This window comes from Labeo rohita, unplaced genomic scaffold (genome assembly GCF_022985175.1).
Source record: "Labeo rohita strain BAU-BD-2019 unplaced genomic scaffold, IGBB_LRoh.1.0 scaffold_104, whole genome shotgun sequence".
Taxonomy (NCBI): Eukaryota; Metazoa; Chordata; class Actinopteri; order Cypriniformes; family Cyprinidae; genus Labeo; species Labeo rohita.
In genome coordinates this window covers 238,150-253,761 of record NW_026127164.1, presented here as the reverse complement: position 1 = coordinate 253,761, position 15,612 = coordinate 238,150, and the positions used below count along the sequence as shown (strand labels likewise).

At 38.3% G+C, this 15,612-nt stretch overlaps 1 protein-coding gene across 2 annotated transcripts in view; it reads right to left on the bottom strand.

The window, feature by feature from the left end:
• Positions 1 to 877: 877 nt before the first annotated feature.
• The window catches only part of cntn1a (contactin 1a), a 56,693-nt gene continuing 41,958 nt past the window's right edge, over positions 878 to 15,612 (bottom strand). For both annotated transcript variants that reach the window (XM_051100571.1, XM_051100570.1), the window contains exons 8-24: positions 15,335 to 15,434; positions 13,891 to 14,075; positions 13,425 to 13,549; positions 12,571 to 12,691; positions 12,321 to 12,471; positions 12,110 to 12,237; positions 9,149 to 9,321; positions 8,696 to 8,840; positions 8,403 to 8,564; positions 8,054 to 8,203; positions 7,351 to 7,421; positions 5,941 to 6,175; positions 5,758 to 5,861; positions 4,984 to 5,173; positions 4,745 to 4,863; positions 3,423 to 3,576; positions 878 to 1,055 (exon numbers count right to left, since the gene is read on the bottom strand). In XM_051100571.1, coding sequence (XP_050956528.1) covers positions 979 to 1,055; positions 3,423 to 3,576; positions 4,745 to 4,863; positions 4,984 to 5,173; positions 5,758 to 5,861; positions 5,941 to 6,175; positions 7,351 to 7,421; positions 8,054 to 8,203; positions 8,403 to 8,564; positions 8,696 to 8,840; positions 9,149 to 9,321; positions 12,110 to 12,237; positions 12,321 to 12,471; positions 12,571 to 12,691; positions 13,425 to 13,549; positions 13,891 to 14,075; positions 15,335 to 15,434 — 2,390 coding nt within the window. In that variant the 3' untranslated portion in view covers positions 878 to 978. The remainder of the gene's footprint in view (positions 1,056 to 3,422; positions 3,577 to 4,744; positions 4,864 to 4,983; positions 5,174 to 5,757; positions 5,862 to 5,940; positions 6,176 to 7,350; positions 7,422 to 8,053; positions 8,204 to 8,402; positions 8,565 to 8,695; positions 8,841 to 9,148; positions 9,322 to 12,109; positions 12,238 to 12,320; positions 12,472 to 12,570; positions 12,692 to 13,424; positions 13,550 to 13,890; positions 14,076 to 15,334; positions 15,435 to 15,612) is intronic.

Genomic DNA, 15,612 nt, shown 5'->3' with positions numbered 1-15,612 from the left:
GTTATTAATGAGCATAATTAATGTTAATAAAACTGAATCTGGTGCATTAATAACTCAATGAATCTGTGTTCACCAGTGCTGGCTAGATTACTTACAAACTCTAGTCTGTTACTGATCACAAATCTAGATTACTCATTTCACATCATGTATTCTGATTACTTTTGCATTACTTATATGGATTACTTTTATCATGTAATCCATTAAAAGTAAGTGTAATCTGATTATGAGCATTTTAAAGCATAACATAATCTAATTACTAAATGTTTGGAGTCTGATTCCGTAATCCAGATTACATGTAATCCAGTTTCTACCCAGCACTGGTGTTCACTAGGACGTGTTCAGTGTGAAATCACATTAAATCACACTAAAACACAAACGCATTCGCAGTATTAGTTCGTCTATGTCAGCTGATCATATTTCATAACAGGTCTGAGACTGAAGCTCGTAAATGAACACAAACTCAAACACAATGTTCCTCACATGAACCCAAGACAGATTTTAAAATTATATCCTAATTTAAAAAACAAAAATCTATCACAGATATGCTAATATAAAAACAGATACAATGTTGAACAGACAAATATCTTATAAATTATTGCATATATAATAATCCTCTAAAAGTGAATGAATGGAGTTGAATGTGAATTGTTGGTTTGCTTTGACTGTATCCGTCCACAGAAATAAGAGAAAGCCACTGATCTGACAATGACAAAGACAAACGTGAGACGCTGATCCGTCACCAAAACACTCAGGAAGTCTCACAGCAGCACTTCCTTTTTCCGCTCCATCTGGACCAATCAGCGCTCGGTAAGAGATCAGAGTGTGAGATGTTGTAAGGCATATTGAACCGTTCGGACATAAAACACACGCTCTGTCCTGAATCTCCAGTCTTTTGTTCTCCAGAGCCGTGTGGGCTCTAAATATTGGGGGTTTCATCCTGTGAGAGTTCAGCTTCATTGAATCAGGATGAAACTACATTCAGAGAATCAAACTCAACAGAACCGTGAGGAGAAGAGAGAAGAAGCCAAGAGACGGAGACACCAGAATGGCCGCACCTGTGAAAACATCACAAAACTCTATTATTTTACCCACTGACACACTATTAGTGGCTTTAGTTAAATGATTTCATTTTCATTTTAGCCGTTTATATTGTGTTCTTGCTTTTTGGCTTGATTAGTTGGGGACTTTCAGTAATTTAACTTATCGATATGAGTGCACTGACTGACTCCACTGGTTGAGAACAAAACTTGAACTGAGTTAAGCTGGATGATGCACTATTGTCTTTGTATAAAGCACTATAAAGGTCACTTGACTTGACTTTTGTCATTGCTCTGAATCAAAGGAGACCAAACTTATGATTTTGGCCAAACTGTTCAGAAGTTATAGGTAAAAAGGTCAATTATTCATATCTCTTCACCAGTAGGTGGCGCTGTGCTGAAACTGCTCCTGAATCCTCAGGTCTTGGCTGTTATAACACGTACCAAGTTTGGTCTGAATATGTTTAAGTGTTGTGGAGATACAGCCTCACGTCCATTTCAGTGTCCACTTTGACAAATTCACTGATGTGCTTTTAGAGAATGATTGGGTCTGTCGAAACTCTTTTATTAATTAAGTGGCAGCATGCTCTGAAGATGATCTGAGACAGTTTTGGTGAAAACTGGATGAACTGTTTCAAGATAAGTTAGAAATGGAGGAGTTTTAGCCCTTATGCTTCAGAGGTTTTTAGCATGGACATGAGTACAGTTTTGGACAGTTGGTGGCGCTAGAGGGTCCGAGTTAGTCACTAAATTTGCTGTGGTTAATGTTGAGACTGTCCTCCATCTGTGTGCCAAATTTCACAACTCTCCCACAAGCAGAAATAATGAGAAAACTAATGAATATGAGGTGCCTGACAAATTGCTTATTTTTTGAGTCATTTTGCACATTAGCATCTGGAAAATGAATAACAGAAAATCTGTCTAGCAGAATACTGTGTTTGGAAGTTTGTTTTATTTCTTTTCTAAAATAAATAAAATTTATTAAATTTTATTTGTGTACAATCATTGACAAGAACAATACTAAAAACGACAATAACATATAATCTAATCTAAATGTAAAATATGATGACAGCCATTTTGCTCAGTTTGATGGAGTTGAATAAAACCTGCATCTATTTTTTTGCTATCTGAACTATCTATGATCATGTGGTTACTTGTATTTTATGTTCCATCAGGATTATGTTCATTCAGATGAAGTCATGTGATCATCTGTGTTTTCCTGAGCGACGGCTCCATCTGCTGCTCATTCATGAGTCCATCGTCACAGTGAATCTCGTCATCATTTGGTTCACGTGAGCAGTGTTTGAGCTGATTATATCCCAGATAACACACGTGCGTCTGCAAGATGTCTGTTAAAGATCTCTTGATCTGGAAAGCCTCTGCTGTGCAAACATCTGGCAGACGTCTGTAAGATGTCAGTTTTACATGCATTCTAAAATCATAAACATCTTAAAGACATCTAATAGACGTCTCTATGACATCTGATAGGAAATGTCCTATAGATGTATTGCAGAACACTCTTAAAAACAAATAATAATAATAATAATAATAATAATAATAATGTCTTGCAGATGTAAATGCAGATGTCAAATAGACATCTCTGAGTTGTACCTGTGCTATCAGAGTTGTATATAATGGAATGCAAATGGATAAAAGCATCTGCATAAATTCACATTTAAATATCACAACAAACTGCTCATGATGTGTCTCATTTGTAAGTCACTTTGCATAAAGCATCTGCAAAATGAATAACTGTACATTTGTTTAAAGGATTTAGTTGATTTCTACATGTTGTTTTGTTGTCTTGTCATTGCTTATATGTTATTTATAGCATGAGTCCAAGAAAAACACTAAAAGGACAGTAACGTATAACCTAATCTAAACATACGTCATGATGTGTCTTGTGTTTCTCAGTTTAGAGTTGCATTACCAACGATCAACTGTTTTTTATCTTCATAATGCATGATCATTACTAATGCATTTAGAAATGTTCATTTTTATGTAAAGCTGCTTTGCAACAATTTGTTTTGTGAAAAGCGACACACAAACTTGAACTGAATTGATCACATGGTTACGTTTTACTACTTTTATCTTTAAGCAGGCTTATATTCATTCACACAAAATCATGTGTGTTTCATGAGTAACAGCTCCATCTGCTGCTCATTCATGAGTTCTTCACTCCTCTGCTTGATGTGAGCAGCATTTGCACTGACTGAATGCTTATCTTGAATGGAATGAGATTTGGCTTGGGATAAAAGCATCTGCCAAATGCATAAATAAATACAAATACAATGACAAATTCCTCATTTGTAAGTCACTTTTGTATAAAAGCATCTCATGAAAGGGCCGTCATGTTCTCATGCACTAATGTAAATGCGGTTTTACCTGCGATGCGCACTTGTCCGACGGCTCCGTCTCCTCCCTCGCTGTGCGCGCGCACCTCCACCAGGTAATTGCCCTTCTTCATGGGCAGATCGATGGACTGCTTCACTGTGGTGTACAGATCGCCGTTGAGCTGCCCCTCCGGCCTGTACAGGATCTAAATGAGAACAGCACAACATCAAGAGCTGACAGAACCCACGAGATTTCAGTCACATTTCTGTAACGCCAAAAGTGGGGACACTTTCCGCATGATTCAGTGAAGCAAAGACAAAAACTGAAAAATAATGCTAAACCAGGGATGGAAAATGATATTTTCCCATTATGGAGAGATTTTTACTTCATTAAACTGATTTCTGGGACATTTCCATCTTTGTTCCATTTTCTCACTGTAGAAAAGGAGATCTTATCGTCTTTAATCATCTTTGATTAAATAATCAATTCTTAAATTTACTTAAATGCAGTTGGAATAATTTTTAACATTATGTTTTCATAAAAAGCTTAAAAGAATAAATGTGTGGCTTCAGCCTAACATTAAATCAATGTTGTATGGTTATTTTGAATGACAGCCGTCTGTCTTGCTGGAAACTTTTATGAAACTTGAACTGAAATACAGACGCTTTTAGGAGTCAAGGACTCTGTTTATGTTCCCTCTAAATTATCTTTGGCTGTATTATTATTTTCTGGGAATTTGGCTGTTAAATATATCACATTTAAAGCAACTTAAATCAACAAACTGACTTGAATAAAGATTTGTTTATTTTGACGAACGAGAGAGTAATATTTTCCGATCTTCCCATCACTAGTGACACAGGCTGATAATGTCAGCCAAATTACAAAACAAGCACTGAATGAACACATCTCTGGTGATTTTGAAATGATTTGTAACTTCTTTTTGGTTAAAACAGACTAAATTATCTTTTAACTTGTTGTGTTTCTTCAAACACACATTCTCCTTGACTCACTAATCACTCATTCCTTCATCACTCACACATTTGGAGGGTTTTTATGGTCTCTCATTGCTGTGAATCAGCTGCAGCACTAATTAAACCTCATTTAGCTCATCAGTGGCTTGAGTTTCACACACGCAGCAGCAGAGGGAGACAGAGAGACAGAAAACCCACCCAAAACCACATATTTCAAATGTACATGCTTCAGCGCATATTTAATGAGCTATTTATATGCATGCTAAATTTTAACTCCATGAATCCAGAAGGACGAACACACCAAAACACATTTAGAGACACTGAACAGCAAGTAAACGAAGCATCAAGAGCAGCTCGCAGCCCTCGTTTGCTGTAAATGCAGCCACTGTGAGTTGTTCTGACCTTATATCCCTCCACCGCCGACTCGTTGGCCAGCGGCTCCACCTGCTCCCAGGCGACGTTGATCATCTTGCCGCTGTAGTTCATCTTTGTGCTGATGATTTTAGGTGGCCGACTAGGAGCTGAGAAAAACAATACAATCAGACCAGAAAATAATAGTAACATAAATGCCAGTTATTTATTTTTCCCCTCACAGCAAAACTCCAGTCTGAAAACCTGTGCTTTGGCTGCTTAGAACTTACGTGCTTTCTTGGTGTAGATTTTGTGGCGCTGGCTGGCGGGTCCGTAGCCGGCGCCGTTATACGCCCGCACCTCGATGAGGTAATGTGAGTTGGGCTTCATGTTGTCCAGACGCGTGTGGTTTTCTCGACTGGGAACCAGAACACGCTGCGCAGAAGCCTCGTTCTCCACCGACTCCCTCCAGTACCGGACCTGAGGGAAAACACCCGCACCAGGCCAGAAATGAATATACTATTATAGTTTTTATTCTTTATGTTTTATATTTCATTTTCATTTTACCTGGAATTTAAGTAATTTTGTTGTTTTAATTTTTAATTGGTTTACATTTTATTTCAATGTCTGCATAGTTTTTTTTGTTTGTTTTAATTAACATTTACTAGTTTTGGTTTACTTGGTTCTAGTTATTTTAGCACATCAAATGAAAATGAGAAATGTGGTCTTGGCAACTAAGCTGAAATAAAACGTTTATATTTTATAGTTTTATATTTTATTTCAGTTAATGTTTATTTTGTTTCAAGAAATAAAAATATTTTTGTGGTTATAGTTTTAGTTGACCCAGTTTGCATAATAACAAAAAATTCTATAATAAAATATTATCTTCAAAATAAATAATTCAAATTTATTTATTTATAATTCATACCATAAATATTAGAAGAAGTTTTTTTTCTTCTTTTGTTTTAAATCACTATTGTTTTTTTATTCATTTTTGCCAGTTTAGTTTATTTTAGTCATTTTAAATGCATGAGTTTAACAGTGAGCTGCTGCTGTTTTGGTACCTGGTATCCTTCAACCGTCTGCAACTGAACAGGCACCCAGGACACGACGGCTTCCGTGGCCGATAGCGTCCTCGCCTCGATGATGGTGGGAGCTTCCGCAGGAACTGAGATGGAAACACACGTCAGTAATGTCACTCGTTCATGTGGTTTAATTCTGTAAATCTGCAGCCGTGCATCACCCACCGTCCTGAGCAGAGGATATAAAGGCGCTGTTGCTAAACGGTCCTTCACCCTGACTGTTAAAGGCCTTCATCTTCACCTCAAATCTGGTGGATGGGGGGATTTTCGAGTCTTTGTGGACATACTTTTGGGCCTGAGGATCAGTCACCGTCACTGTCATCCACTCGTCATCGCTATGAGGCTTGAACGCAATGATGTAGCCAAAATTACTGCCGTAGTAGTACTGTGGCTGGACTGGCTGTAATCACAGTACATAAAGATAACACATTTTGCATTACAAATTTTCTGAAATGTTATGTTTAAAAATACAAATGCATTATTCTTATTTTACCTTTTTTCATTTTGCTCACATTTTAAAGTTTTTTTTTTTACAGACGAGATTTAAGAATATAACAGACAGAAAACATTTTCACCATGTCTTCAGGTATAAAATGTTGCATAAATCAGTGTGAATGTTATTTAAACAAACATAGATAGGAATAAAACTGTAAGTTTTGGTGTGTGTGTAAGTGCTACTGTAGTGGAGAAACAAACTCGTGACCTTTTAATATTTACATTTTCACCATGCTTTTGGGAATTAAATGCTGTAGAAATCAGTGTGAATGAAATATGAACAAATCCCACAGTAAAAACCTTCAGAATATACATAGGAATAAAACTCTAAGTTTTGGTGTGTGTAAGTGCTGCTGAAGTGAAGAAACAAACTCACTGCCTTTAAAAAATGTGCATTTTCGCCATGTTTTTAGGCATAAAATGTTGTAAAAAAAATCTGTGTGAATGAGATATGAACAAACCCCACAGTAAAAACCTTCAGAATATAGAGAGGAATAAAACACTAAATTTTGGTGTGTGTAAGTGCTGCTGAAGTGGAGAAACAAATGAATGACCTTTAAATATATGCATTTTCGCCATGTTTTTAGGAATAAAATGTTGCCTAAATCAGTGTGTATGATATATGAACAAACCCCTCAGAAAAAACCTTCAGAATATAGAGAGGAATAAAACTCTAAGTTTTGGTTTATGTAAGTGCTACTGAATTTTAAAGATATAGATTGTAACTGAAATCTACAGACGCAAATAGATCAAAGTAACACTAAAGTGTGCATTTTAGATCACTTTCACTAATCTGAAAGCAGTCATGTCATGGAATTAAAAAAATAGACCAAAATAGTAAAAATGACAAATGCATGAAAAACTAAACAAAGTTTTTATCTGTAGTATCTTGCCTTGAATGTTTTACCAGTCTCACGTTTTTCAGTTTTACACCAAATTAAAAGCTAATTACACAGATAAAACAAAGTAAAGTGTCACATGAAATTAAAAGAAATTTTGCAGTTATTTATAGAGGGATTTTTCTGGTTTCTAAAATACAAATAATACTGGTCTTCATGTGAGAAACATGAGCACTGGTACCGTCCATGTGATGGTGAGCTCACGACTGGTTCCTCCTCCTCCACCGATGTCTGACGGAGCCACAACAGGCCCTACAGAGAGAGAGAGAGAGTCCAACACTAAATAATGGCTGAAATTATGTGGGAAAAGATGATACCAACACCTCCAAGGACCTCAGATGACGACAACCCTGAACCAACATACAAAACTACCAATATGTCCTATAAGTTTGATCACAACAAATAATCATTGCTTAATGGTGCTCACTGTTTGTTTGAATACATGCCATTAACTAACTGCATGATTTTTACTGTACATTTCTGTTATATGAACTTCAGCTTGACATAGTCACCACTAATGGATAGATTTAGATTTATATCATGAAAAACGCTAAACAAATAAAAAATGACAGTAGTTTTGGTTGCTAAGGCATGGCTATGCAATTACTACTTACTATGGTGTTCTACATAACTCCAGTGTAGGGATTTGCATCTCTATAACCGAATACTGTATTCAGAGAGAAAAGTTTACTAGATAATAATTATGTGATTGAAGGAAAACAATTATGCCCAACGATGTAATTGCCATTAGTATTCGGGGCACTGAAATTATGGACTGTGTCCAGGTCATAACAGGCTGAATGTAATAGCTGGGTTAAACAAACACACTAATGGCAATGAAACACAGGTGATTATTTCCTCAGACGAGGACAGAAGCAACTCACTGGCTTCCCTGGTGGTGATTTTGGGCGAGGGGTCACTCGGCGGTCCGGTGCCGAGCGTGTTGGTGGCGATGACCCTGAACTCATACTCCGTCCAGGGCGTCAGATTGATCACGGTGGCCATTTCTGCATTTCCCTCCACATTCACTGGAGCTGAAGACACAGAATCACTGGATAAATGCACAGACTCAGTGGGACTGGTTTAGATCTAAACTAGTGCTTTAAATGGATTCAAATAGTCAAGTCAAACTTTATTAACAGATGATTATCAAATTAAATAATCATCTTAAATGTGCATAAAAACATATTAATATGTTAATTATACACGTGTGATGTGTGGTGATGCACTCACAGGTGGAGGCGTCTCTCCAGTCCTGTTGCGTTCGCACGTCTCTGTACTGGACGGTGTATTTGGAGATGGGACTCAAGTTATCCGTCCCGTGACTCCAGGTCACTCTCACGCTGCTGGTCGTCACCTCATCCACACGAACGCCACCGGGAGGACCTGGAGGACCTGAGAATGAGGAGACACAGGAACCAGAGATGTACTCAACATGCTCAGATACAGGAAACATCAGCAGTGATGTCCAGCTCAGGTTCATTTGAAGATAAAATGGAGAACGGTCCCATGAGTCTCAGTCTGACCTCTGACCACCAGCTCCGCAGAGGTCGTGACGTTGTCCACCGGCGTCTGCGCCGTACAGCTGTAACGTCCCGCGTGTCTCAGCTGCGTGTTACTGATCAACAGCTCTGAGCTGGACGTCCCAACCTGACCGTCCTGATTAACATCCTGATCAACAATCGTCAATTAATACATTTATTTAATGTCTGCAAAATACATAAGACATCTGTACACAACAAGAACAATAGCTGTATAGTGACGTTAGCTTATTATAGTTGTTAAAGTTACCATTAGTTATCGCTATGGTTATAGATACCAGTAAAAGCAGCATTACAGTTGTCAATATAATTATACTTATTATGGTTATCGTCATTATAGTTGTGACTATAGCTATCATATTTTTTCTGTAGAGGCATCCACTACAGTAATATTAATGAAGCAAATATAATTATTGAGGAGCTGAAGACTGAATTTACCATTTTGCGCTCGTAGTGTTCTCTGTCTCGGTCAAAGTCGATGACGTTTGCATCGAGGGACCAGATGAAGGTGAGGTCGAGGGTGGGGTCATGAGACGCGGCGCACTCCATCCGGGCCCTCTCGCCCACACTGACGTCAGCATTGGACGGGGCTAGAGTTATCTTCGTGGCGTCTGAAGAGAGAGACAACGATAAACTCACGTGCACTCGTCACACTCTCTGAATCCAGACGACTGAATACAGCGACAGATGAATACAGGTGAACGCCTCTCAGTTCTGCTGATGACTGTCAGCTGCACGGGTGCAGTCATGTGTTTGTGGCAGCAGAGGGCAGGAGTGAGACCATGTGTGTCCATCACATCACACTCAACCAACAAATACAAACTCAAACACTAGATGACAAACTGTTACGTTCATTTAGGAAAAGCGCAGCAAAAAAGTTTGTAGTAGGTTAAAAGAGTAAAGTTTTAAGGCCATTTAGTCTGTCCGACAAACAGATGTGTTCTGGATGGTTGCTATGGAGTTGCTAGGGTATTCTGGTTGGTTGCTAGGCTAGGGTGTTCTGAAAGGCTGCTGGGGTGTTGTTTTGCAGATGGTAGGCTGTTCTGGATGGGGTATTCTGTGTAGAGTGTTATGCAGTTTTAAGGATGTTCTGAGTGTTTGCAAGAGTGTTACTTTGCAGTTTCTAAGGTATTCTGGGTGGTTGCTAAGCTATGAGGTAGCTATTAAGTTAGTAGTTTATTCTGGGTGGTCATTAATACATTACTTGTTTATTGTACGATACTGAAGTGTAAGGTGTTGCTATACAGTTGCTAGGGTGTTCTGGGTGGTTGTGAGGGTGTTACTTTGCAGTTTTTAAGGTATTCCTGGTGGTTGCTAAGCTATGAGGTAGCTATGAAGTTTGTAGTTTATTCAGGTGGTCATCAAAACATTACTTGTTAGGATATTCTGAGTGCAAGATGCTGCTATACAGTTGCTAGGGTGTTCTAGGTGGGTTGTTAGGGTGTTACTTTGCAGTTTGTAAGGTTTTCTGGGTGGTTGTTAGGGCATCGCTAGGATGTTGTAGGGTATTGTAGGGTACTCTGTGTGGTTGTGGGGTGTTTCTATTTTGTTCTATGTGGTTTTAGGGTGTTACTTTACAGTTTTTAAGGTATTCTGGGTAAATTTGCTAGGCCAGGAGGTAGCTATGTGGTTACTAGGATGTTTTGGGTTAGATCATTGCTAGGGTGTTGTACCCTGTTGTAAAAAAACAGCATATGCTGGTTAGGTATGTTTTGAAGCATGGCTGCTGGTTTGAGCTGGTTTAAGCTGGTTCTTAGCTGGTCATGTGCTGGTCCTAAGTAACTGACGCCTGTTCAGGACCAGCTTAGGACCAGCATATGACCAGGTTAAACCAGCTCATGACCAGCTAAGGACCAGCTCAAACCAGCAACCATGCTTCAAAACATACCTAAGGGTAGGGTATTGTAGGGTGCTCTGGGTGGTTGCAGGGGTGTTTCTATTGTGTTCTAAATGTTTGTTAGAGTGTTACATTACAGTTTATAAGGTATTCTGGGTTGTTGCTAGGCTAGGAGGCAGCTATAGGAAGGATGGAGGTAGCTGAGGAAGTTCAACGTGCCGCAGGAGCTGCTGAAACAGTTCTACTCAGCCGTCATCGAGTCTGTTCTGTGCACATCAATAACTGTCTGGTTTGGCTCAGCTATAAAATCAGACACCAGAAGATTACAGAGAACGGTTCGGACTGCCGAGATGATTATTGATGCTCTCCTGCCCACCCTTCAAGAACTGTATACATCCAGAGTGAGGAAAAGGGCTCTGGATCCCTCACATCCCCTTTTTAAACTTTTGCCATCTGGTTGGCGCTACCGAGCCCCAAATACCAGGACAGCCAGACACAAGAGCAGTTTCTTCCCCCAGGCAATCTACCTTATGAACAGTTAAATGTTCCCCCCATTGTGCAATAAAAATATGTGCAATAACCTTATATTTATTTGTTACCACCTACATCCCAGTACATCCCGGCATCTCACTCTATTGTATTTCTTTTTCTATCATCTACAGCACAAATGTATATACAATTTATTCTGTTTTTCAATTTATTTTCTATTTTGTCTATTTATATTTGCATATGTGTATTTTTTTATTCTCATCTTATTTTATTGTCTGTGTGTTGTTATTGTCTCTGCACTGGAAGTCTGTGACACTAAAACAAACTCCTTTTATGCGCACATGCTTAATATGCAATAAAGCTCTTTCGGATTCTGATTCTATGTGGTTCTGATTCTATGTGGTTATTCTATGTGGTATTCTGGGTGGTAGCAAGGGTGTTGCTACGTTGTTCTGGATGGTTTTTAAGGTGTTACTTTACAGTTTCTAAGGTATTCTGGGTGGTTGATAGGCTAGGAGGTAGCTGTGCGGCTACTAGGGTGTTCTGGATTCTGGCATTGCTAGGGTATTGTATCAAATCAAATCAAGTCACCTTTATTTACATACCGCCTTTAACAATACAGAATTGTGACAAGGCGGCTGTACAGTATTAAATAGGAAATAGTACATCAACAATGCAAAGGGCAACAGTAAACACTCACATTTTCAGGTAAAGGTAGTTAATCAAATACAACAAAATAAAATACAATATTGTGTGAAGATAAAGTGAAGATAAAGTGTCCCCAACTAAGCAAGCCAGAGGCAACAGCGGCAAGGTAGAGAATTCTTGGTGGTTGCTAGGGTGTTGCTATGCAGTTGTTAGAATGTACTGGGTGTTTTCTAGGGTATTACTTTACAGTTTTTATGGCATTCTATGTTTTGCTAGGCTACGGTGTTACTAGGTGTGTTGTTAGGTGTGTTGCTGCTGGAATGTTACTATGTGGTTGCTGGGGTGAACAGTACATTGCTTTTCTCAAGTCAACCCAATAATTAGGACATCCTGATCCAGATCCAGATCAGCTGTATGTGTCGTACCGGTGACTGACAGCGATCCGGTGCTGTTCGCTCGGCCTCTGTCGTTTTCTGCAAAACAAGTGTATTTGCCTTCGTCTGATTTAGTGACGTTCAGAAGCTCTAAACTCCCATCCGGCCAAATGAAAATCCTGCAATCATAAAAGACACAGTGAATATGAATGGCTCTAGAGAGAGCAGGAATCCGTGAGATGAATTTTGCGTGATCTCTGACCTGCTGGTGTTGTGCAGGAGTTCGGTTCCTTTGCTCCAGGAGATGGTCGGCCGCGGCGCCGCTCTGGGTTTGCAATCAATCACCACGTGCCCATTTTTGGCACCAAGAATTTTGGGTTTTACTGGGTTCCACTCAAATGAAGGAGCGCCGGCTGACAAAACAACACATTTAGTGGAAGAACTAGCAGTGTTCCTCAATATCTTCAACTCTTTGACTCAGCAAAAATTAATATTAAACGATGAATACTCACCAAAGACCCTGAGCTCGGCATTGGCGTAGATTGCGCCGTGACGGTTCTCAGCAATACACTGATACATCCCTGAATCGTCAAATGTCAGGTCTGTGAAACGTAACTCATGGTTTTTGGCGTACTGATGAAACAGAAGAGAACAGATTTATATATATCTATATATATATATATATATATATAATTCTAATAAATGAATACAAATTAATACAAAAACAAACATACAATGAATACATTTAATACAAATATTTATTAATTTGATAAAACAAAATAAAACCATAATTACAAAAAATTCATAAATATACAAATAGTTCATATAAAGAACTGAAGAAACCACTGTTCAACACTAACATCTGTCAGGCATTATTATTCTGTTAGAAGTCATGTTTGATTTGCATTCAGTGGCTCTTCCTGTGATATACGCTGTAAACACATTTCAGGTGTTTGGATCAGCACCATCTGGTGTCGTGACTGTTATGTAACCAGAAGCATGATGAGAAGGCTTCGCTCCAGACGGGAACACAGCCAGCAGTCCGGCCGCCCAGCGCTCAACGCCTCACAACACGATCATTCATTACGCTGATCTGCTGCATCTATTTACATGCACTGCTGAAATGAAGGAGTTTGCTATTGCATTTTATTGACTAGGACAATGTTTGCTATTTTTACTGACATCAAAATAGAGAGATTGTGGCGTTTCTGTAGCTCAAAGAGTAGAGCATGATACTAGTATGAATGTAAAAACAGTCGCTTTGAATAAAAGCATTGGCCAAATACAGATTTATTTTCAGTCGATCTGATTTTTAAATGCTTGAATTTGTGTGAAAATGAATGGTTATAAATGACGTCAGCAATACCATTCGTCCGTTCCTCAGGAAGTGCACGTGGGGTTTGGGTTTCCCGCTGGCCAGACAGGACATGATGTAATCGCCTCCGATGTCTCTTTCTGAGGGGCTGATCTTCTCCACCCATTCAGGAGCTCCTGAGACAAACACACACATAAAGCAGTGTTATTTTAGTATCTTTGAGATGCTATTACAGTATTTATTGATATTCTGAATTAGTTATTTTAACGCATCAAAGGAAACAAAATGAAAAAAGTAGTGTCTTGGCAACTAGAAAAAAAAGGTTTTTATACATTATTTCAGTTAGCGTTTATTTAAAGTATGTTTTATGATTTTAGTTTCAGTTAACTACAATTAACTGAAAATAACTATAATTAACTACAGTATTATTAGCTATAGTTAAAACTTAGTGAGAACTGGTTCCCAAACTAAATTGTGACTGTTATTTTTATGTTTTTGAGGGACATGTGACTCTCACCCTCCACATACAGGTGCACTTTGTGTCGGTCTTTGCCTTTGGAGTTGTCGGCCTCGCACTCATACAAACCCTCGTCCTCGTACTGAATGTCGTAAAGATGGAGGAGACTTCCTGCCATACTGATGTTATAACGATGGACTGGCAGATCGCCATCCACCTTCCTCCATCGGATCTGAGGGATGGGGCTGAACACACACAATTTATGTATAACAGCGAGAACTGCTTGTCAAACAGTGTTAAATCAGTGTTGCAAAAAATCAACTTTTACCACATTGTTCATCAGGTATAGATGATAAAACGTAACAAGTATAAAAATACATGCAAGACCAGTTAGCAACTGAGAACGACACTGATTGCTTACATTAGGAATTGCAACATTACTTTGTACTGTTTGAAATGTACCATTATCCAACTAAACCTGCACTAATTGTCATACGTTTCCAGAACATAAATCTGAACACTAGATAAAGCCATGTTCAAAATTCTTATTTGATTTTGTTGACGTATTAGAGTTAAAGGTTTTTACTAAGGGGATTCAAGACTTTTTTTTATTACTCAGAAAATAAATCAGAAAATACTTTCAAAAGACAAAACTAATATGTAAATAAACTCTAATATAAATCAGTGTGAAAGCAAAATCAATAAACCCCTCAGTAAAAACAATCAGAATATAGAGAGGAATAAAACTCAAAGTTTTGGTTTATGTTGGTGATGCTGAATTGGAGAAACAAACTCATAACATTTAAATATATGCATTTTTACCATGTTTTTAGGAATAACATGTTGTATAAATGATTGTGAATTACATATGAACAAACCCCTCAGCAAAAACCAAGAGAATATAGAAAGGAATAAAACTCTAAGTTTTGGTCTATGTCAGTGCTGCTGAAGTGGAGAAATATCCTTAAAAATTTAAGTACTGCAATTGAAATCTACAGACGCAAATAAAGTGTCATAAAATAAAATCTTAAATGTTTATTTTGGACTTGTTACACTAGTCTGAAAAAGCTAAAAGACTAATGGTAAGTCTAGATATTTTGTTATGAAAGCAAAATATCCCAAAAATTTACCACTGAGTTCATTATATTATGACATACACTGTTATTTTCAGACCTCAATATCCAATGGTAATTCAATATGCAAACAGTCACTGATGCTATTTTAAATACTGAACATTCTCTCAGCTTCAGTCAGTGGAAGATTTTCTCCATTTGAACTTGAAATGTTAGCTATAAAAGAGTTAATACAGAGCACAGGCAGACTGCGCATACAGCATAATGCTGAAATTATCTACAAAATGCAGTTTGAGTGAAATCTGGATGTTAATCGATTCAAACTGAAATATTTGCAGAAAATTGTGCTGAATAATGAAGCATATGAGGAAAATGACTGAAGTGCTGCCTTGCAAACACTGAGAAATCATTCGTGTGCCGTTTTTTCTTACTTTCCCAGCGCGAAGCACTCCAGCGTGACGTTCTGCCCCACCAGCGTGTAAGTGTCTGGAGATTTGACTTTGATATCAGCGGGATATTTCCTCAGAGAACCTGATAGAGAGCAGATACGAGACAGCAGTGAATGACTGAGGTCCTCGTGCATTATTTCCTCCTTCCAGCAAAACCAGTGAATCTCTCCTGTTTGTTTATCTGCTGAGGCGCTATGACTCAACACACTACTGATGCTGACAGTCACGAACAACTTTAATATTACACGCACATGTATGAA